At 37.2% G+C, this 22,322-nt stretch overlaps 1 protein-coding gene across 1 annotated transcript in view; it reads right to left on the bottom strand.

The window, feature by feature from the left end:
* The window catches only part of Diaph3 (diaphanous related formin 3), a 449,862-nt gene that overhangs the window by 389,772 nt on the left and 37,768 nt on the right, over positions 1-22,322 (bottom strand). Inside the window, exon 3 of the mRNA XM_038310273.1 lies at positions 11,360-11,536. Within this exon, the coding sequence (XP_038166201.1) occupies positions 11,360-11,536 (177 nt within the window). The remainder of the gene's footprint in view (positions 1-11,359; positions 11,537-22,322) is intronic.

The following is a 22,322-nucleotide window of genomic DNA, read 5'->3' as shown; positions in this document are numbered from 1 at the left end:
ATAGACACCTCCTACAGACTGACAGCTGACTTCCATATAAAGACACAAGCACGCATGCACACATACACAGGCACACCTTCAGATATACATACATGAAAGTGGAATATGAAATACAATGGAATGGAAGGTAAAATGGAAATACTAGCAAGAATCTACAACTTAGAATTAATTTTATTACTACTTTACTACATTCAGCTGTCAGTACATAAAGTTGGGTTTTTCTTTTGTCTAGCAATTTTAAATTTGTGTGAACGGTATAAACCAGTGGTTCTCTACCTACTGGTTACAATCCCTTCAGGGTCACATATCATATATTTACATTCTGATTCATAACAATAGCCAAATTATGATATAATGTTATGGTTGAGGTCACCACAACATGAGGAACTATATTAAAGGGTAACAGCATTAGGAAGGTTGAGAACCACTATAGTTCTATCTCAGTTAAAAACTAAATTCCAAATTGTCCTCATGCCAATATCAAGAAAAAAATAAAGAAAATAACAATTAAATATCACTTTTACTTTATATACTCTAATTTTAGTAGAACAAACAAGAAGTATAATGAATATTCAAGGTGATTCCCAAGTGTGATTTATTTGGGAATAATGCCTAGCTAAGACTATCAAAAATATTCAGTCACCCACCAGAACAGACACCCATTACATAATCATTTGAGTGAGAGCACCACTATTATTTAAAACGTGTCTCATTTACTTACTCTGAAACTTTCATAAACACTGGGCATTCCTCATAAATTACACTACACATTAAATAGACGTTCAACCTCAGACACCAAGGCTGACTTTCTCACAGGACAAAACTGAGACACAGAAGCTCTCTGCAGATGTAAGAGAATTCTCCTGCAAACTTCCAAGTGGAGGACAGATACCACACATTTAAACATTACCATAATATAATATCCACTCAAAATGCCTCTCTATGACCAGTGTATTGGTGGTACAAACTGCTACCAAGTTTCCTAAGCCACTTACTTCCTCAAGGAAACAGCCGAGCACCTCCATAATGCCCTGGCACAAGCAAATCATGAATCAAACTGACATACCACCCACTACCTGCCCCAACCCGCCCCCCAACACACACACACACACACACTACTGCACCCTCTTTCTCCTTATAGCTGCATTGTATTTCAGCTACTCTTAAGTCACTATTACTTCAGTTTTTTTATTTCCGCCCAACTGATAGACACAAGGGTGACAACTTACAAAGGCCACAAAGACAAAGCATTTCCCCAGAACCTCTCACACATCATCTGGTCATCATAAATGGACCTTTAGGGTTGTATGAAATGAAGCATCTTGTGACATGAAAAAAAGACTGTGTAAAGAATACTGATATTGGATAGAGCTGCTGATAGAAACATGTGGCATTAAATACAGGTTGGGTGCACAGGTTCTTTTTATTAAAAGTCTTGGTAACCCTCAAAACAGGCATTCATTTGCCTGACTAGAGGAATAACGATGAGTTAACTCAATAGCACCGAGAATAAAAATGAAAAGTGTCATTTCTGTGTGTCCATTCTGACAATACCAATCCTCTGCCAGTTATACAGAAACCACAGTATCACTTTGGGGTTCTTTGAATAAATAATAAAAGAATTTTAAAATGGATTTGGGTGGAAATTTGAGGACAATTTTGTTAGAGTCTGAGAGAAGAACTCTAAGCACCAAGCCATCTACAAGTCTTGGCCACTTGCAGGAGAAGGCAGATGAGGAAGAAAGCCACACCTCCCTCAGGCAGGTTCAGCAAAGGAGATCAACAAACAATGTAGCTGAAGGAGAGGAGGGCACTGAAGAAAAGGAAGAGGTTGCCTGCTTTTCTGGTTACTCAGAAAAGAATAACTGCCACACTGGTCAGCATCCCCACACACTGTCCCTGCCCTCTGGGCTTTTATTGTCTTTCTGTGAAGCCTCTCATCCTACTGCCATCTTTTTTTTTTCTTTTTTTTTTTTTGGTTTATTTTTTTATATTTAAAAATTTCCATCTCCTCCCCTCTTCCTCCCCCTTCCCTCCCATCCCCTCCCCCCATGCCCCCCTCTCTCCCTTTTTAGGCCAAGGAGCCATGGGGTTCCCTATTCTATGTTAAGACCAAGGTCCTCCCAACTCCCCCCAGGTCCAGGGAGGTGATCAACCAAGCTGAGAAGGCTCCCACAGAGCCTGTCCATGAAGAAGAGTCAAAGATCAGCGCCTTTGTCCTTGGCTTCTCTGTCAGCCTCCACCGTTGGCCACATTCAGAGAGTCTGGTTTGGTCGCATGTTCCATCAGTCCCAATCCAACTGGAATTGGTGATCTCCCATTAGTTCTGTCCCACCGTCTCCATGGGTGAACGCACCCCTCACGGTCCTGACTTTCTCATGTTCTCTCTCCTTCTGCTCCTCATCAGGACCTTGGGAGCTCAGTCCAGTGCTCCAATGTGGGGCTCAGTCATTTTCTTCATCTATCGCCAGGTGGAGGTTCTATGGTGATATGCAAAATCTGCCATCTTGCTATACTTCCATTGTGTAGCTTTTTGCCAACTTCCATTGCCTGCTTCCTCTACTCTAACTTAAAAGGCAAGGCAGGCAAAGTCTCTCTCCTGTTCTTCATTCATCTCCCTCCCTGGCATCTGCAAAGACTTACGATTTGTCTACTTTGGTGTTCTCTCAACGCTAATAAAAACTTTCCTTCCAATCTCATTCAAAATTATTTTATTAAAGAGATATTGAAAAATATCAAAGGAGTGAAGCCAAGTTCCATGGTGACATTTAGAAACTAAATAGCATGACTCTGACAAAAAGTTTGGAAAAGTGATATATTCCACACATGTGTACGTATTATAGTTACTCATTTAATCATTATTGGAGAAGAGATTCCAGCACCTACTCTATATAGGAGACCCAGTCTAGTGAGGGACAGGGTGATAAGGGAAATTTAAGTAGAATACAAAATGGGTGAAAGACCACAGAAAAGATTAAGTATCTTGGGATGGAAGAAAGAGATAGCAGTGCTGTCTCCATGAAAGACAGAAAAAAAAAAAACAGTTATTACTTGATTAGCCCAGGATGGTCCTCAATTTAATAACAAGAGTAAGATTTTAGATGTTAGGACACATTGTTGTTGGGTACAAAGAAATTTTCAGTAAAGAACAGCTTCTAGCTCCCTCAGGTTAATTTAAAAGTTAAGAATAAAGTCTCAGTGTAAAGAAGCATTCTCAACAGTCAAGACAATTTACAACCTTTTATTACACAAATCTGCTCAGTGCAGGGAACTAAATAATGAATGAGAACAACTGCCATAATCCATGGATATTCTAATTGAACACACAAAAAATATGAAATAATCTATAACAATAAAATCTAATAACAGAAAGAAAAGTTACTGGCTATCAAAGTCAATAAACAAAATTATTTTATAAAGATGATTGCTACTATTTTTTAAATAGTACATGTATATTACCAAAAAGCCTAGGAATAAATAATAAAATGCATTTTTCGAAGGCATTGAGTTTTTATTGCTCAAAAAGAGACTTAAATATGCAATGCCTACATGTTCGAAAATCAAAAAGGTATCCATTTTATTTAAATTAGCAAAGAAATCCATATAATTCCAATGACGATCCCATAATGTTTAAAATAGTGTTTCACTGATTTTAGAATTATTACAAATGCTGAGAATGCAAGAATAAGAAAAGCAATGGTAAGGTGAAGGGTCATTTTAGATGCTGCTAATAGGCACAGTCATTAAAACAGCAGGGAGTCCTACTGAGGTCACACACCTCTAATCCCAGAACTGGAGAGGCTGAGCCAAATGTGATTTAGAGGCCAGCCTGGCCTCCACTGCCAGTTCAGTATCGTTCAGAGCTACACAGTGAGACCGTGGGGGAAAATTAAAACAAAAAAAGTAGAGCTGGACAAAATAACTAATGAATCAAATCACATCATATTCTAGGTATTAACTATTCTACAACACTGGAGGATTACAGCTAACAGGAAAGAATAGACAACTCAATAAACAGTGCTACACAGATGCAATTCTAGCATTGTGGTTGATGACAAAATAAATATTTCATCAATAATATATACAAAGCATGAGTCATAAATATGATAACATTGAAATCTACTTCTATACTTCAAAACATCAACAAATATAAAATAAGCCTCAGGGTAAGAAAAAATTTCTATATTACATGTAAACTGGGCATGAGATAATTCATGTTATGACAAATGAAACAAATTACTTTAAAGACAAAAACCCAACAAGAAAAGAACCAAATGACACAGCTGGAAATGAACAGAACAGTAGACCACAGACAAATATGTATGTGAAAAATATTCAGTTAGCTTCTGATCAGGAAAAAGACATCTTGTCAAGTGTGAGGAGTTATGCTGACAGCTAAGAGGCTCACCAAACTTCCAGTCTTATGACACTCGTGCAAACTGAGGCACAGTTTGTCAAACTCAAAAATATGAGGAAGAAAACATAACATGACAGTCAATTATCTTACACAACTCAGAACTAGGTTACTTTAAGAAAAATTATCAGTACTATGAGTAAAAAAATCATGTCTATGAATTAACTCACAGAAATAGCTCAGTGCCCTTTCTGATTTGGATAGTTGTACTGTGCCTATGAACTACTATGGATCTATTTGTAGAAAATACACAGTAAAGTACTAGAGGTCTATGGGGCATTGAATCAGTGACTTATCACAGATAAGAGGTTTAGTATACAAACTACAGACTAACAATGAAAATGAAAACTATTGAGTTAAAAGTATTAAATCATCTCCCTGATCACTAATGGCACACGCCTTTAAATTCCAGCACTCAGAAGACAGGGACAGGTGGATCTCTGTGAGTTTGAGGCCAGCCTGGTGTACAAAGCTAATTCCAGGACTCCAGGACAGCTAGGGCTGTTACACAGAGAAACGCCCCCCTTCGAAGAAGAAGAAGGAGGAGGAAGAGGAGGAGGAGGAGGAGGAGGAGGAGGAGGAGGAGGAGGAGGAAGAAGAAGAAGAAGAAGAAGAAGAAGAAGAAGAAGAAGAAGAAGAAGAAGAAGAAGAAGAAGAAGAAGAAGAAGAAGAAAAGAAGAAGAAGAAGAAGAAGAAGAAGCAGCAGCAGCAGCAGCAGCAGCAGCATTACTCATCTCTAGAAAAAAAGAAAAAGAAAAACTATAGTTTTGGAAGCAATACACAATATAACTTCAATTTTGTCTATGGTGGTTTTCACTGAATTAGTTTCTAGTTTCTATACAGTTCCTTATGTTTAAATATTCCACAACTAGGAAAATACTACTCAACAAAAGTAGATTTACATTTCTATTATATATTGAACTCTGTTTCCAATACAAATGTAATACTTTTAGTATCTTTCTCATTTCCCTTCAATAAAATTGCCAATATATGTATTAAACAGCAGGTCACCTAAACTCTATTGCCAGGAGACACTTCAAGTATAAGCTTCAGAGATGGTGTATTTTATAGATGTGTTTTCTTCTATTTCTTCTATGCTATGAAAAAGCCTGATAAATATCTGCCCAGAAAGTGATGAAAGCATCTCCATTAACATGTAAGTCTCTCAATCACCTTTACTAGACTGTTTTCTTCGGCACAATTCTAGAGATGATTTCTAGAATTTAATTACTGACAGAATGATTCTTTTATCACTGGCACTCGCTCAATGCCTGTTGATGATGCTATCCTGATAGATGAACTGTCTTCCATACTGGTCCTCCTCTCAACAGCAAACATGAGAAAATGAAAAAAGGTGAGAGTGCATGAAAAATCTCTTGCACTTTTTTAACATTTCTGTATTACTGGGTAGAATAGCAATTATAGCTAATCTCCATCCAATCTAACAGTCTAAAGCAGAGAAAGATATAATATCTTTAAAAAATCTCAAAAGTTGCTTGGCTTGGTACTCGCCTTTAATTGCACCCTGGGGACAGAGCCAGATGGATCTCAGTGGGTTTGAGACCAGGCTGTAACATAGCAACTCCAAGTCAGCAAAGCCTACATAGTGAGACAATGTCTCAAAAAAAATTTTTTTTAAATTGAGAAGTTTCTTATATTCAATAGACATGTGTTTGGAATTCTGATACTCAATAGTAAATCTAGTAGGGAGACAGACATTCAAATAATAAAGGACAAATCTGTAAGGCACTCATGATGTATCACAGCTCAGGACAGGTGAGGAGTGGGGAAGTTTTAAAGAACGATTGCACTGAGACATGCAATGTGAGAGCGTTCTCACACAGAAGAATATTGAGGTCAATGAAAAGGGACCATCGTAACTGCCCCGTAAGAGGTTCTATAGAAGAAGAGAAATACAGACAGAGATAATAAGGTCAGAGAAGTTAACCGATATGGATCAATGCCCTAATAGACAAAGGATGACTCAGGTTTCAGTGAGCTTTCCAGAGAGGGAACTAAAGAATGAATGGGGATTTGATGTCATTTTGTAGGAAATATGATGTGTTCCATTTCTAGTGTGTTGAGATTTGACATCTTTTAGATATCTAATTTTAGCTTCTCTTCTGTAGGAGGCATATGGGAGATATTATACAACATGAACAGCTCCAATGCTGCAGGAAGAGTATAGAGAAAACCAAAGGAGATAAAGATAAGACAGGAGAGACAGATGCAATAGTAAGGAAAAAAAGGGACAGATGGAAGACTAGACAGAGAGGATGTAAATCACTCTGCCCACAGAAAAAATAGAAATCAATGTCGCAGATTCTTTAGAGGATTTATTATGAAAAAGCCATTTACAACCGGAATGGTGCACAACCAAAAGGAAAAGGTCCATGATTATACACTATTATAAAAACATACAGAGTAAACTATTCTCTGCAGAAGGTAGAGTATGTTAATTTGAATAAAATTAAGAACATATTGGATTTACAGTAACAGAATATGAATACCAGGTAGATTCAGAACTGAACCACCTACCTCCTACATCCAAATAGTAAATGCAATAGAATAGACTCAGAAGATGGAAAAGAGGGGAGCCACACAAAAGACAGTGATCAATGACATGTGGATGACATCAGAGGAAAGCAGAGCCAGAACCATAATACCAAGGAAAGTGCCAGCATTTGCAATCTATGCCTATGGTTTGCAACACAGGTACACACAGAGACATTCATTGCCCTAATCATTATACTGCATGAAAAGGGGGATAACACCTAAATACAAGAAAAGTAATGTATCTCAAAATAGGGAGACTTTCTTGGGTTGTCTGGGTGATCCTGGACTAGCATGAATTTGTTGGCAAGATTCTGCCAACGAACCAAATGAACAATAACTGAACATGACAGCTGACACTGGATTCGCCCTCATGAAGCCTACAGAACCAGGTTAAATTTGCAATCTACATAATCATAGCATTTGCTTTGTTTTAAGTCCAGAGAGATTTGTTTTAGCAGCAATAAACCAGAAACTAAGAAAATCCTATAGGACACCAATGGCAAGTTATAAATAACCAAAGCCAAAAAGTGCTTGTTCCTACACTCCAGTCTAATCCTACAGAGGAGAGACTCAATCTAGGTAACTAAGAAAAGCTAAGGAGGGGAATGGAGGGCAGCTACACCTTTACCACTGGCACCTGAAATGGAGGGCAACTACACCTCTACCACTGGCACCTGTGGGAATCTCTAAAAGGATTAACTTTGTAATGTAAAGAAAGATATGCTTTCTTGTCATGATGGTAAGGTATATATAGTAATCTAGACATTTTCATTATTTGAAGACAAAGAGGAAAACTGAAAGGGCTAACTCTAAAAGACTATGCCTATAATAAGCAAGTCACTTTCAGCTGTACCTATCAAGTTCATGGTGTTCAAAAAGTCAGTTTCATTACAGACAATAAAAGAGTTCAAGAGTCTCCACTAAAGTTGATTTCAGGTATCAATGTTGTATATATAGGCAATGTTGAGCCCAACTAGCTCATACATCTAAGATACACAGAAAACAAAGATAGGCTTTCAGTATATACCAAGATATAAACAAGGGTTTAGCTGAGGACAAGTGAAAGGGCTCAGCAAGTAAGGGCGTTTGACACCAAGCCTAACAACCTGATTTCAACCCCTGGAACCCACGTGGTAGAGGGAGAAATGACTTTGGCAAGTTATCCTCTGACCTCTATACTTGCACTGTGGAACACACATCCATGTAGATATGCACACAAATAAATACACATAAAGTTTTAAATGTATAACTAAAACTTCACAACTGCTCTAGAAACTAAACCATTATAAGACCAAAAAAATCAATTCTCTAAGCAAAGATAAATGTTAAAGTATTGCACTATACTTTGCATTCATTAAATAATCAAGGCAGTAATATTTCAGAGGACTATCTTGAGGAAGAAAAACAAGTGTTCTTCAAAATAAAGTTGCTACTTCTTATACAAATTAAATACTTTCCATAATTGGTAAATAGGAATAATTGTTTTTGAAACTGCACAATTGTGACACAAAGACTCTACATATAAATTTTAAATACGTTGAAGCCTTTGCAAGCACAAATGCCAAAAGGTTAGCATAGTTGATTATTAAATGTTCCAGTCAAAGAAAGTTTATTAATAAAAAGTTATTCTCAGCCACAAATGAGACATCTTTATCTCCTTCCTCCACTCAAGGCTCAAGATCCAGAAAGGTCCTAAGGGTCCAAAGAGTGGGAGGACATAGGTAAACAGTGTCTTCTGGATATGAAAGGCCATGCATTCTTCAACTCAAAGGAGCTGTGGTTGTGTGCACAGAGCTATACAAGATCAAACCAGTCCATTCCAGCCAAGAGGGAGGAGAGGTGTGTGAGCTCCTATCCCTAATTGAAAAGCTCTTCAAAGCTGACTGGCTGTAGGGGAAAGAGAATGATTTTTTTAAGGCCATGCATCCCAGTAGACTGAGCATTCTCGACACTCCAGTATATGAGCAACACAAATTGGACTCAGTGAGTAATATATACATTATATATTTATCATAAATATAAATATTGTATTTTATGTATAAATATATAGATATATGGTGATATGAAATTGGGAAGGGGTACAGCAGTGAGATAGATCTGGAAGGAATTATAAAGAGGGCTAGGGGTGAATAAAATCAAAATATATTGCATACATATGGAAAGTCACAAAGAATAAAGAATATGTACAAATATATAGTTTCAAATACTAAAGATCAAGTGCAGTATAAGTCTAGCTTTCTCCACCAACATAAAACCAACTGTAAGCAAACAGTGGCTTTCGAAAAAGTCTCTAACTCTCAATTACAGAAGAAAAGAAATACCTCCTCAGTTTCCTCAGCCTTCACCTTCTGAGCCAAGAGCAGGTTTTACATTCAAAGCATTCTAATATGATAAAGGATTAGAAAGAAGGACAGACTCTGTTCTATATGTTTAGAAGAAGACTTAGGAATGACTCATCCTTCGCAGATTTAGCAGCCTCAGCAAAGGAACACTTCCACTCTACTTCTGCTAAATCAAAAGGAGGTTTGATTAAAAAGAACTATTACCAAGCAGACCTGCCTAAGATTTAATAAGTGATCTGGTCCAGTTATTCATCAAGTATCCAGAATCACTTCCAATTGTCAAGATCCAACTGACCTGCACATACTTCCCTGTACTTATAAGTGATCCTAGCAGTCACAAAAAGAACAGTAAAAACCATATTCAGTATTCTTGGATGGTTGTCCTTTTAACTAACCGCATGTGATCATAAATGTGTTCTCCATAATGTTTAACAGCAATAGGCTGCTTTCTCTACTTACTCAGACGGTACTAACAATTAGAATTTAAAAAGGGAATTTTAATGTAGCTAGAAGAGCCATAATAGTACCATTCCAAAGTTTCACAGGTAATTAAAGTCCATGTTCATTGCATTGAAGGAAGGGCCTTCTGCCACGGCAAGCCTGCAAAGGTCAAACTGAAGAGAGCTACCTTCACACAAGCCTCATTACTGGTGACAAAGGCTAGCAAAAAGAGGTTTCTTTGTTCTTGGCCAAGATTATATAGCAGTTCATAGTATCAACAGGGAAGGAATTCCAAATGTAAAAATCAAAACTAACATTCCATTAGGAGTTGATATAATAGCGACAAGTTTCTCAAGTCTAGAGTTTGTGAAAGTCAAGTAATAAACATTAAAAATATATCCAGAGTCACTGGCACTTACTAAAAATTCTATGAAAACAAACTAGGCTTTTATATTCTATCTGGGGTCTTTCTGATGATCTAGGTGTTAACACTAGACCAAGTACTTGTGTTTAAAAATAAATAAATAAATAAATAAATAAATAATGTATGATGCAAATACAACACTTCTGCTGAATAATTATTGAAGAGATATTAATAGGCTTCAAATTTCCCATGCACATCAGACCCTAAACTAATGAGCAAATGCAGCATTTCCCTAAAAATGGATAGAACTTTCAGAACTAATAGAGCAGACATATACAGAATAAATCACAATTTGGAAATACACACAACACCTCAGAAGGGCTTGGAAAATTCTTTCATAATCTGTTATCTTTCCAATCTAACTTTTCTGATCTGTCACTAGTCCCAAAAGTAATTCAGAGTTGAGCTCTACAATTTTGTGTAGTGTTTTATGTCCTCCATAGCAAGAGACTGCCTTTCCTTCTGCCTAATTCAAATCCTAAACTGTCACTTGGCCCAGGCTGACTTTCTCTGCAAATTTCCCGAAAACAGTGTAATATGCTACTATCTGCTGTATTTTCCTTGAAGCTAATTAGTTATCTCAAAAACTAAAGTAGTTTCTTCCTACTCTGAACATATAGAGACCTTAATTGTTAAACACTACCTTCTGTCATTGCTTTTGGCATTTTTCAAATATTTGTTTTGAATCATAATAGATATGAAACTTGAAAGTAGTAACTATATAAATAAAAATCAATCTATATAAAATCAGCATCCATTTATAGCAAATGGTTTCAACGAACTTAACATGCATGGATTCCTGATCAAATCAGTTCATTTAGATTAGAAGCCAGAGGCTGAATCTGTCAGAAAGTCACAGTTAAATACCAAATGAAGACAGCAACAAAGGACACCATATGTCTCTACAAGAAAAGACACAGCACAAAGGAACCAGGTTCAGTTCTACAGAGACAACTGAGAGAGTGCCTGACATCACATGGATACACTGATAGCTGGAGATGGAATAAAACAGGGACAAAGAAACAACCCAGACATTCGACGACAAGAAAGCACTACAACCATCTGAAGAGCAAATGAACTCGATCACACAATCTATTCAAGATAAAAGGATACCATTTGATATTTCAGTTGTTAATAGATGCAGAATAAAATGGAAAACCAAAAATGGATAGAAACTCTTACCATCATCTTCTCAAAGAGTTTTAAGACCTCATTCTCAGGCAGCAGCTTTGGAATGTTTTCCCCTGTCTCTGAAGCCACTGAGGAGCGGTCACCGCTTCCAGATGCGGTCTTCAGATGGGGAAGAGGAGGTCTCTCTTTCTTGCTCCCTGGAATTCTTATGCTAGCAAATTTGTCCAGCTATGAAGAAAGAGAAAATAGCAAACAAGTCAATATTTTCTCATGCATCACCACTTACCTAGTTCCAAAAACAAGGAAAACACAGGGCCAATCACATCGTAACTGATTCATTCAATGACAGTCACAATCAGAAGCTTCAAAGTTAGCAGCATTGAATAAAAGTGTTGAAAAGGTTCCAGCAGGAATCCAATTTAAAGGCAAAAGGGAAATCACACAACTTCAAGAGTCTTTCAGATTTTAAAAGTCACAAATTTTTACATTAAAGATTCTGATGCCAGATGACCTGTTTTATAGATGAGCAAACTGAGCAGTTTAGCAAAAGCCAAGTCAGCTAGCAGTGATGGCACCAAATGTTACTTCCGGGCCTTTACGGCAGCGCCTGCCCTTGTCCAGTGCTCTCATGCAGACTGTCCCCTAGCAGAGGACAAGGAGTGGTACAATAGGACAATGGTCAGGAACTTAAATTTTGAACTGTAATGCCTTCACAGTTTATTCACCTGCTGACATCGTTTTTAGTTTATGCCAGCATACACCTGAACTTTGTGGATACCTACAGATTAGGCCCCTAATGGAGTAGATTTTTGTTCTAACAAGATGTTTTCTGTAACAAGATCAAACAGCTGACCGTTTTTTGAAAATATATTAATATTAGCTAGAAAGCTAATTATCCATTCATTCAAAGTTGTTTGTCCTCACAGAGAGCCTAAATTCCGATTTCAAGACTCACAAAACTTTCAAAAATCAAAAAGGCAAAAAATTTTAAAGAAGACTACATGAATATAAGGTTATTCAAAGCATAATTACTGATTACATAAATCTCTCAGCACTGCTATTAATATAAAATTATTGTTTTCACTATAACATGAATAGGAAACCAACAAGATTGGCTCAGTAGGCAAAGGCACTGGTCAACAATGATGATCTGAGTTTGCCCCATCCACCTGCATGCGCAAATAAATAAATGACTAAAAATGCATGGATTATAGAAGTGCAGAATACATTGCAGCAGCACTAGCTACATCGGGTTATTGAGTTCAGTGGTTGGTTCATTATCTGCAAAGCCAAATTTCAAGTGCTCAAGGGTCCTATTATTTAGTGGTTACCAAATTGGTAAATCCACAACCAGGATATTTCAGTTACTGCAGAAAATCCTATTAAAAGATCTATAAAACCATTAAAGAAAACTGACACCTAAAAATCTTTATTTGTAAAATACAATTGAATCATGCAATTACTTAATTCACTAAAGAAATAGGTCAACTAATAAGATATAAAACTAATAATATTTATATTCAAAATAGGTCTCTGAAATGTCTATGAAGATAATATCTAGGGAAAATATTATGCACTGTACTTAAACACAGTCTACTTGACATGAGCTAAACTTCTAAGTTAACCATTGCAAAACTTAGAAAGCAGTTACAACACACCATTGCTCTCATCCTAACAAACAAGCCACAAAAAGCTGCAAAATGATAGTTTCTGGGTTTTCAATTCATCTGAAAACTAAAGACACAGAAAACAGAAAGAGAGGTTACTTGGAAAGGAAAGGGAGCAGAGAAATATGGGGAATACAAAGATTACATGGGAACTGGGCATGTACAAATGCTTTTTCTTGATAGCATGCCTTTCAATACTCAATAAGGCAGTGTTTTCATTGTATCAAATATTATAAATAACAAGAAAGAAGTTCCTAGTGGCATTCTTAAATTTGTTCCATTTCACAAGTAGTTCAAAATTGAATTAAAATATTCCTCAAAACTAGATAGTCCTGTTGTCTATCTTCCCACTTCTGTGAATGGAGCTCAACATTATCTCTAGGAACAAGCCTTGTCCATTTTGAGCCTTACATTGTGGTGTATAATTCAAGTTGAGTGTACCACTAAGTAACTGAAATAGGTTTCGAAAATATTCCTTCAAAGAAAAACAGAAGGGGAGGGCAGAAAAAAATGAAATGCAAAAAGGTAGTGTAAGCACTTTCTTCGTGACCATTAGTTTTAGTTTACAAAAAATATCCTTCCTGTCTTACACCATGGGTGAGGGATAGGAAACTAAAGAGCAGTTGAGTATTCAATGACATACTGATAGCTGCATAGTTGCTGGCTGAGGGATCAGAAAACTACAGTTCTCTCAGAAAGTCCCAGAGGACAAATGTGCCACCAACTCTTCCAGATTCTTTTTTGGCACATCTGCAGCATGCCAAAGGATGACGAAAGCAGAAGCTGACTGACATCCTTCCTGAGGCACAAAAAGCTTTCAGCAACTGCAAACTGTCCTCCTAGATACAGACCAGGAAGGGCCTGAGTGAAATGTCCATGACACACCCAGGGTTTGAAAGGATCATGGCTACTGTTATCTGAAGTGCTAAGCACAGCTGACAAAGTATAGTCTCCTGAAGAAACAGAGAGCAAACTGGAGCTAGTAACAAAGGACAACTCAGCCTTAATCCTACAAATGGGCAAAAGATTTAAAACAGAAAGCTACCCCAGGATTTGAGAACTTGCTATTTCGGTGGTAAAGTCAAAACTGGACTGCCAGGTGCTGGGGCACTTGCTGGACAAGCAAGAGGAACTGAGTTAAAATCTTCAGGACCCACAAAGAAAGCCAGGTGTTGTTTTAGGGATGCTGGCAAACTCAGCAGCTCGAGGTTGTTGGACAAGTGGGGCAGGGGGTCACTGGCTAGTCCTCCACATGGCACTAGGTTCAATCTCTCAAAATAAGAAAAGCCTCAAGATGCCTAGCAGTTCAATTAGCATACTGCTCTTGCAGCGACAAAGTTCAGTTAACTGCACCCAAGTAGGGTTACTCACAACACCTGAGATTCTAACTCCAGAGGATCTGATGCCTTCTGAATTCCACAGGCACCTGTGCTCACACGTGCACATACACACACATAGAAAAATAATTAAAAATTAGATATTTATAAATGATAGACAGATAGAAGCAGAAGACAGTGATCACACAAGACAGGCAATGCCCTCCCCTGGCCTTCATGAATTTTCACACACACACAAGCATACACATGCACGCGTGCACACACACACACACACACACACACACACACACACATCCATCATACTCACATACACATACACTCACACATACAAGCACACAGTGAAAAAAGAAACATAGTTTGCCTGATTTTCAGTGATGTTCAGACACCAACACTCAAATCATGTAATGATGTGGGTGGGTCTTCTGTTTGAGTTGATTTCATTGGTTAATAAAGAAACTGCCTGGCTCATTTGATAGGCCGGCCCTTATGTGGGTGGAGTAGACAAAACAGAATGCTGGGAAGTTAGTCACCGTGTCTCTCCTCAGGGAGACAGACACAATGAAGTTCAGCCCAAGATGGACGTACCCTAGAATCTTCCCAGTAAGGCACCACTTCGTGGTGCTACACAGATTATTAGATATGGGTTAATCAAGATGTGAGTAAGAGGCTGGAACTAATGGGCCAGGCAGTTTCTTTATTAACCAATGAAATCAACTCAAACAGAAGACCCTCCCACATCAATGTAAAGCCACAGAAGAGCTGAATTCAAACTAAAGAAACAGGGTTCAGGTTTCCCTGTAGCAAACTGACTGGCCTCCAACTCTAATAGCCTGAAAGAAGGGAAGACCTTTCTTTTCTAGGAAAAAAAGGGAATGACACCTTTGACTTGTGAAGAAAAAGTCTTACTGTACTAAAATAATCTATCAAAATTCATTTAATAAGTAGAAGCAAAATAAGGAAAATACAGAGAAAAGCTGAGAGACCCTGACACCAGAATGCCTGTTAGGGACAGTAGAAACTGCTAAGCTTTTCAAGGTAAAGGAAATAACAAGAGATACAATTCCAGATCTACAAAAAGGAATGACAAATCAATGAAGAATTCATCAGATAGCTTCTGCCAGGACAAGGGTAAGAGCTGTAGAAGTCAAGAGGTACAAAGCAAGTAGCTATGTCACGTAGATAAGGAGCAAGGAGAATGTAGAATGTATTTACATAAAACACTGTCATCTTGCAGGACAGTGGTGGCAAATCCCAACACTTAGGAGGTAGAAGCAGGTGGATCTCAGCAAATTCAAGGCCAGCCTGTCTACAAAGCAAGTTCCAGGACAGCCAGGACTGTTACACAGAGAAACCCTGTCTCAAGAAAAAAAGAAAAACCCCTGGCATCTAAATCATCAGGATCAATATTCTCTACTATGAAAGAAATAAAAAAAAAATGCGTGCAGAAGCTAAAGTCCCTATGTCAATTTGTACTCTGTGTCTTGACTGCTCTTTGAAAACAAGTAAAAATAATGAAGTAGTTTTCATAAACCAAGGAACCGGTTATTTTACCTTTAGTCACTGCTGAAGCGCTAACTTCTGTAGCTGTACATGGAGAATGAATTCCCGAGTATAGAAACTACCCCAACTCTTATCAGACACCAACTGCAATGAATTAACATGGGAAACTTATAATGAAGTGAAAATAAACAGCATCATTAATGCAACCACGTCAGTAAGTGGGGAAGTGAACTGAAATGAAGAATTCAAAAGCCAGCATGCAGTGCACAACTACAGCTTCATGAGTGATGCAAGAGCTCATAAAATGTTCATTTTCTACAAAAGCCTGTACTTTTAAAAATAAGAAAGCCTCAAAGTAATAAAACTTAGAAAAGTGAGTTTATATATGTCTTTATTTCCTTTTATATATGTCAGGTATGAAGGTAACAGCATGAAAGAAAGCAGGGCATAAGTAATATGCATTTAGTCTATGCAATAAAGAAAATGCATGTCTAAATAGAAGACAACCACAAATTCCATAGTAGCAAACTTTCAGATCACAAACAAACATTGCATCTGTAATCAAAAATTTATAGAAATAATAAAGTAAAATTTGCATATCTTCCCTGAAAGTTTAGAATTAAGCTTTAGGAAAAAGTCCAATTTACACAGTGAAAAAGCAAATTTGCACCTCACCATCTTACAGCTAGCCAATGGCAAAAATGAGGAAAATGAGCACATGCCTCTTCCAGCCTCTAAATCTAGAAAGGTGAAGATAGTAATATGAGATACAAAAGAATCAGAATGTTATGCTTTTATTGTAATATTTTTTAAATATTTTTAATTTATTCTTCTTAATTAAAAGGATGAAAAACAAAATACAAGAAGAACCAGGACTGGTAGGATGCTGAGGAGATAAAGAACTGCCAAACATGATGAATTCAGTTCAATACCCAGGACTGACATGATGGAAGGAGAGAATCAGCTCCTACACGTTGTCTTCTGACCTCCACACATATGTCATGGTATCTACACACAAATACATACACTACATGCACTCAGAGAGAGATAGAGAGAGAGAGAGAGAGAGAGAGAGAGAGAGAGAGAGAGAGACAGAGAGAGAGAGAGAGAGAGAGAGAGAGAGAGAGAGAGAGAGAGAGAGAGAGAGAGAGAGAGAATGTGGTAGTTTGAAAGAAAAAGGCCCATGGGAAGTGGAAATTTTAGGAGATGTGGCCTTGTTGGAGGAAGTGTGTTACTGTTAGGGTGGGATTTGAGATCTCCTATGCTTAAGCTACACCCAGAGACACAGTTCACTTTCTATTGCCTGAGGATCAAAATGTAGAACTCTCAGGTCCTTTTTCAGGACCATGCCTGCCTGCATACCACCACATCCAACCATGAAGATAATGAACTAGACCTCTGAAATTGTTAAGTCAATTAAATGTTTTCCTTTACAAGAGTTTCTGTGGTCACAGTGTCTCTTCACAGCAATGAAAACCATAATTAAGACAAGAGACAGATAGATAGATAGATAGATAGATAGATAGATAGATAGATAGATAGATAGATAGATAGATAGATAGAGATAGATAGATGATAGATGATAGACAGACAGACAGACAGACAGATAGATAGATGATGGACAGATAAAATATATTTTGAAAAGCATTAAGTATATTTTTAAAATGCAATCCTTTCTATTCTGGGACAGTACATTGACTCTTGAATATCTCAAGCTTAAAGAAAAGCTTACAAGCATACACAGGTATGTTCTATTAAGCATTCCAGGTAAACTCTTAGCACAAAATATGAGCACTATTAAAGTCATATCAAAGTGATTTTGACTCATTTTACATAAGTTTCATTTTTAAAAAAAATGATGCTACAGTAATTTCACTCACATATAGAAGAATCACTCCTAATTTATCTTTGATCCACTGCAAATACTATTTACTTTTGAAGCAAAGAACAAAACACATAGTCAAACTTTAAGAACATCTTACACTTGGAAATGGTGGAAGAAACTGACGGGAAGTCTGACACAAGACTGACAGCAAGTTGACCAGTAATGTATTTTGCAATTTGGCTGAGGAAGGTTTGTCTTCTACAATTTATGTACTTTTTATCTTTATAAATTATAAAAAATTTTATAAAAAATTGATAATTTACATGGAACTTTCCCTTAAAGTCAAACTAGAAACTCAACTTAGGCAGGTAAAGTACACAAGCAATAAACATTGGTTGAAGAACTGATTAAACAAACATGACAGAGGGAATTCTTTCATACTGCAATTTAGAGGTAGAACACCACACTTAATTAACAAGGCTTTGCCAGTGTCTGGGGTGTACTAAGTTTTATAAATTAATATCACTTATCTTCAGGGGAAGTTAAATGAGCACCCTACTGAGTATTATCTCATGCTGAGTAATCACACTGATAATCAGTAATGACAGCTTAAATAAATTAATTAAACAAAAAAAGACTCTAAAAAAACTACTGGATTTTCAGCTATAACATGGTAATAGTGGAAACTCATTATTTAAAATTTCCATTGTTTTAGCTTTGTAAATATCAACGGCATTTTTTAATTTAAAAGGGCAGTGTAATTCAGGTATTTAACAATTTTGCTTGTTTTGAAAGTGTATATATGACTAGAACACATATCGTTAGAATCAAGAAGAAAGCCAGGAGACATAAGCAAACAGAAGTTCCTTCTAAATATAAAATCAATTTTATACAAATACTCACCTAAAATATAAAATACATTATTCAAAATTATGTATCAGTTTTCATGCAATTTTTAAATCAGATTTCAGGGGGAAGTGACAAACTAAAATAAGGTGACTTTCTAATCAGCTTTATTACTAGCTCAACAACTTGCTGCTTAAATCCCTGGCCCCAGAGTCTGAGCACTGAATCCTGCCAGCCACCAGCTTGTGGTGTGGCAATAACCAAAGCACTCAGTAAATTTTAGTGATAGTATTTGTTACAGAAATGTGTGAACAAGAAATAAAACTGTTAGCCACACTTAGCCACAAATGAAAAGCCTGAAAAGCCATTCTTGACCATTCCGGCTCAAGACAATGGACACTCCCCATTGTCTGTCAAGGCACACTATAGACTCATGTCCTTTCAAATTAGTGATGACATCCTGTTATCAATTCATATATTTGGGAACTACTAACACTATCTCTTTCCCACTACAATATAATGCCCCTACTAAATCAATCATCATTTAAAGCATTGTGTCCTGAGTCTCTAAAGCTGCACATAGTGATCTTGTGATGTATGACCAACAGGAAATTGTGGGAACTATGGATTGTGGCTTACAGAACCAGATCATAAATGGCATTATGTCTTCTTGGATCACTCATTCTGGCAGATGCCAGGTGCCAGATAGGAGAACATGTTGTGGATTATGTAAAGATGTGTTACATTTGTTTATATTGCAGAATATCAACTATGTAAAACTGTATGACATTTATTTATGCTGCATTTATTAGCTATGTAAAGTTGTGTCACATGAGTCACCTTGCCTGCCTAAGGTACCTAATTAGTCTAATAAAAAGCTGAACAGACAATAGCTAGGCAGTAGAGGGATAGGCAGGGCTGGTGAGCAAGAGAATAAGGAGGGAGAGGAATCTAGGCTCAAAAGACGAGAAAGAGGGAAAAAGAGAAGGAGATGCTAGGGGCCAGCCAGACAGGGAGAAAGCAAGAAATTAGGACATGAATTAAAATGAATAAGATATAACAGAATGAAAGAAAGGTAAAAATTTCCAAGGCAAACATAGACAAACAGAAACAGATTAAAGTAAGTTCTAAGAGCTAGAGGGACAAGCTTAAACTAAGGCTGAGCATTCATAAGTAATAATAAGTCTTTGTGTCATGATTATGGGGCTGGCAGTCTCAGAAAGCCTACTACAAAAACACAAAGAACACATAAAGAAAGGCCCATAAACAAAAAACTAAGACATTTTATCAAGAGATAAAGATGTCTACTTATACCAATCCCTGCCAAGCTTAAAGATCACCATAGCCCCTGCAAATCTCTATATTATAACTTCATAAGACCCTGAGCCAGAACCATCTAGCTAAGCAACTACCAAAATCAAGGCAGAAATAGACTATTTGAAAAAACAGTCTTCTGTATGTGTTTTGCTTTTATTGGTTGATGAATAAAGAAGCTTCTTTGCCCTATGGCAGGGCAGAATAAAGCCAGTTGGGAAATCCAAACAGAGATATAGGGAAAGAGTAGGTGGAATCAAGGAGATGGCATATAGCTGCCAAAGGAGAAAGACACCAGGCTGGAAACTTACCAGTAAGCCACAGCCTCGTGGCAATACATAGATTGAAGAAACAGGTTAACTGAAGATGTAAGAGCTATCTAGGAATATGTCTGAGTCATTGGTAAAAACAGCGTTCTAATTAATATAGTTTCCGTGTGATTATTTGGGTTTGGGTTGCCAGGAAATAAACAAGCAGTCTCTGCTTACAGGAGTGGCCTTGTTGGAGGAAAAGTGACACTCGGGGTGGGCTTTGAGGTTGCAGAAGCCCATACCTAGCCCCCCCCTCTCTCCCTCCCTCCCTCTCTCTCTCTCCCCGCCCCATCCCTCCCTCCCTACAGATGATGATATAGCTCTCAGTTACTTCCCTACCACCATGTCTGCCTACATGCCTTGCTCTCTGCCATAATGATGATGAACTAAACCTCTGAAACTATGAGCAAGTCCACAATTAAGTATTTTCTTTTATATGAGTTGTCTTGGTTACGGTCTTTCTTACACCATAGTTGTCTTGGTTATGATAGTCCTACAGCAATAGTGCAGGGACTAAAATATCTTTATTAAGTGATAGAGACAGCACTCCCTCAAAAAATTAACACATTAAGAAAAAAAGAAGCCTATTCATTGCTTCAGGTTTGATGAGCTAACTGTCCCTATCTTAGGCGCAATCTTAACAAGTACTAGATGCTAACTTCAATATCCTCAAAATTACAAAAAAAGATTTTTCAGCTACTAATCGACATTTTATTAAAGACATTTTCAAAGACTCCTTTGAAAATTTTCTGCCACCCCTCCAAAAAAGTTAATCATCTTATTTTGTTCATATGTAAGTTCCACCATTTTTTACTTGCTAAATAAAGAACATTCTTAATTATGTACAAAAAAACTTTTTTAATGGCTTGAATATAGACTCATATAATCAAGCATTCTGTAGCTAGCACCTATGTTATGAAGCTGTTTGTGCAGACCCTGCCAAGGGCAGGAGTGAGACATAAAAACAATGAGCACCAGCCTCCTGGTCAAGAGAGACCATGATGGGAAGTGATAGCCACACTGCAGGATTTCCCATAGCAGTGACCTAAACCAACATCTCAATGATGAGCTGGAAAGAGGCAAAGCAGAAACATTGTCTCCTACTTTCTGACCCAATCTCCTACAGAGTACTTTATTTTATGCCATGGCACTTGGAGAAATGTACTGTACAGCCATAAATTATTAGTATGAAGCTCTTTCCAAAATACTTTCAAATGTCATATATATGCTAATATATTATGTAAATATATAATTATAATGAAAGCTAAAGTAAAATGGAGCCATCAAAATATTTAACAAGCCTTAACATATCCTCATTACTGAACTAAATGAAAGATGAAGGCAAGTCTAAATCTAAAAAATATTAAATATAAGCCTTACTTATAAATATTTTAGTAAGTATAAGGAGATTTGAAAATAGCTGATTTTTATTGGTCAGAGGTAAACACAACTATAGTACTGGGCTTTGTGTTTTGTTTGTTTGTTCATTTGTTTGTTTTTGGTACATTAATAGATGTTATTTTCCCCATATTCACAATAGAGAAAAACACCAAATTTGACTTAAAACTTAACAAAGATAAAAATTCAAAATTTCTAAATATATCATAGGTTCTTCCACAGATTACCTGGCAAAGCACAGACCCCAGGTTAAGAACCCTGCCTGGTAGGTGGATGCAGCATGCTAACAAAAATGATGGTCAAAAAGAATAAAGTCACTGAAGTTCTGAGGCCTTCGGTGGAACAGTGGGAGGACAGAAGACCTACTACACATGAGACCACCAAGGAGGAGTGCAACAGGCTGCACACTCTGATGGTGTAGGAAGAAAGAACGGGAGCTTTTGAAGGAAGAAGGCACCAGGAAAATAAAACCATCAAAGACCATCTAGGTTTCAATTAGAGAAAGAAGGAAAGAAAACATTAGACAACTTTTGAGACTCAGAGGGCAAAGTAGGAGGGTCTGGGAAGTCTGGAGGAGTTGAGAAGAATAAATAGACCTGAGGAGAGACAGAAGCATAGGGGCTCTTACTGGGTATAGGAATTGATTGTGACTCTTGTCTGATGTCAATTTGTGCGAGCTGAAAGCTATTAGTTATCTTGACTAATAGTATGCCTTCAACTTTGATAACTAATAAAAATCAAAACTGAATCACAGACAACCATGTGGATTATACCTCATCGATGTATCTCTACCCACACTACCATCACCCTAGTACA

This window comes from Arvicola amphibius, chromosome 13 (genome assembly GCF_903992535.2).
Source record: "Arvicola amphibius chromosome 13, mArvAmp1.2, whole genome shotgun sequence".
Taxonomy (NCBI): Eukaryota; Metazoa; Chordata; class Mammalia; order Rodentia; family Cricetidae; genus Arvicola; species Arvicola amphibius.
The sequence above is the reverse complement of the archived record's forward strand: the minus strand, read 5'-3'. Positions and strand labels throughout refer to the sequence as shown.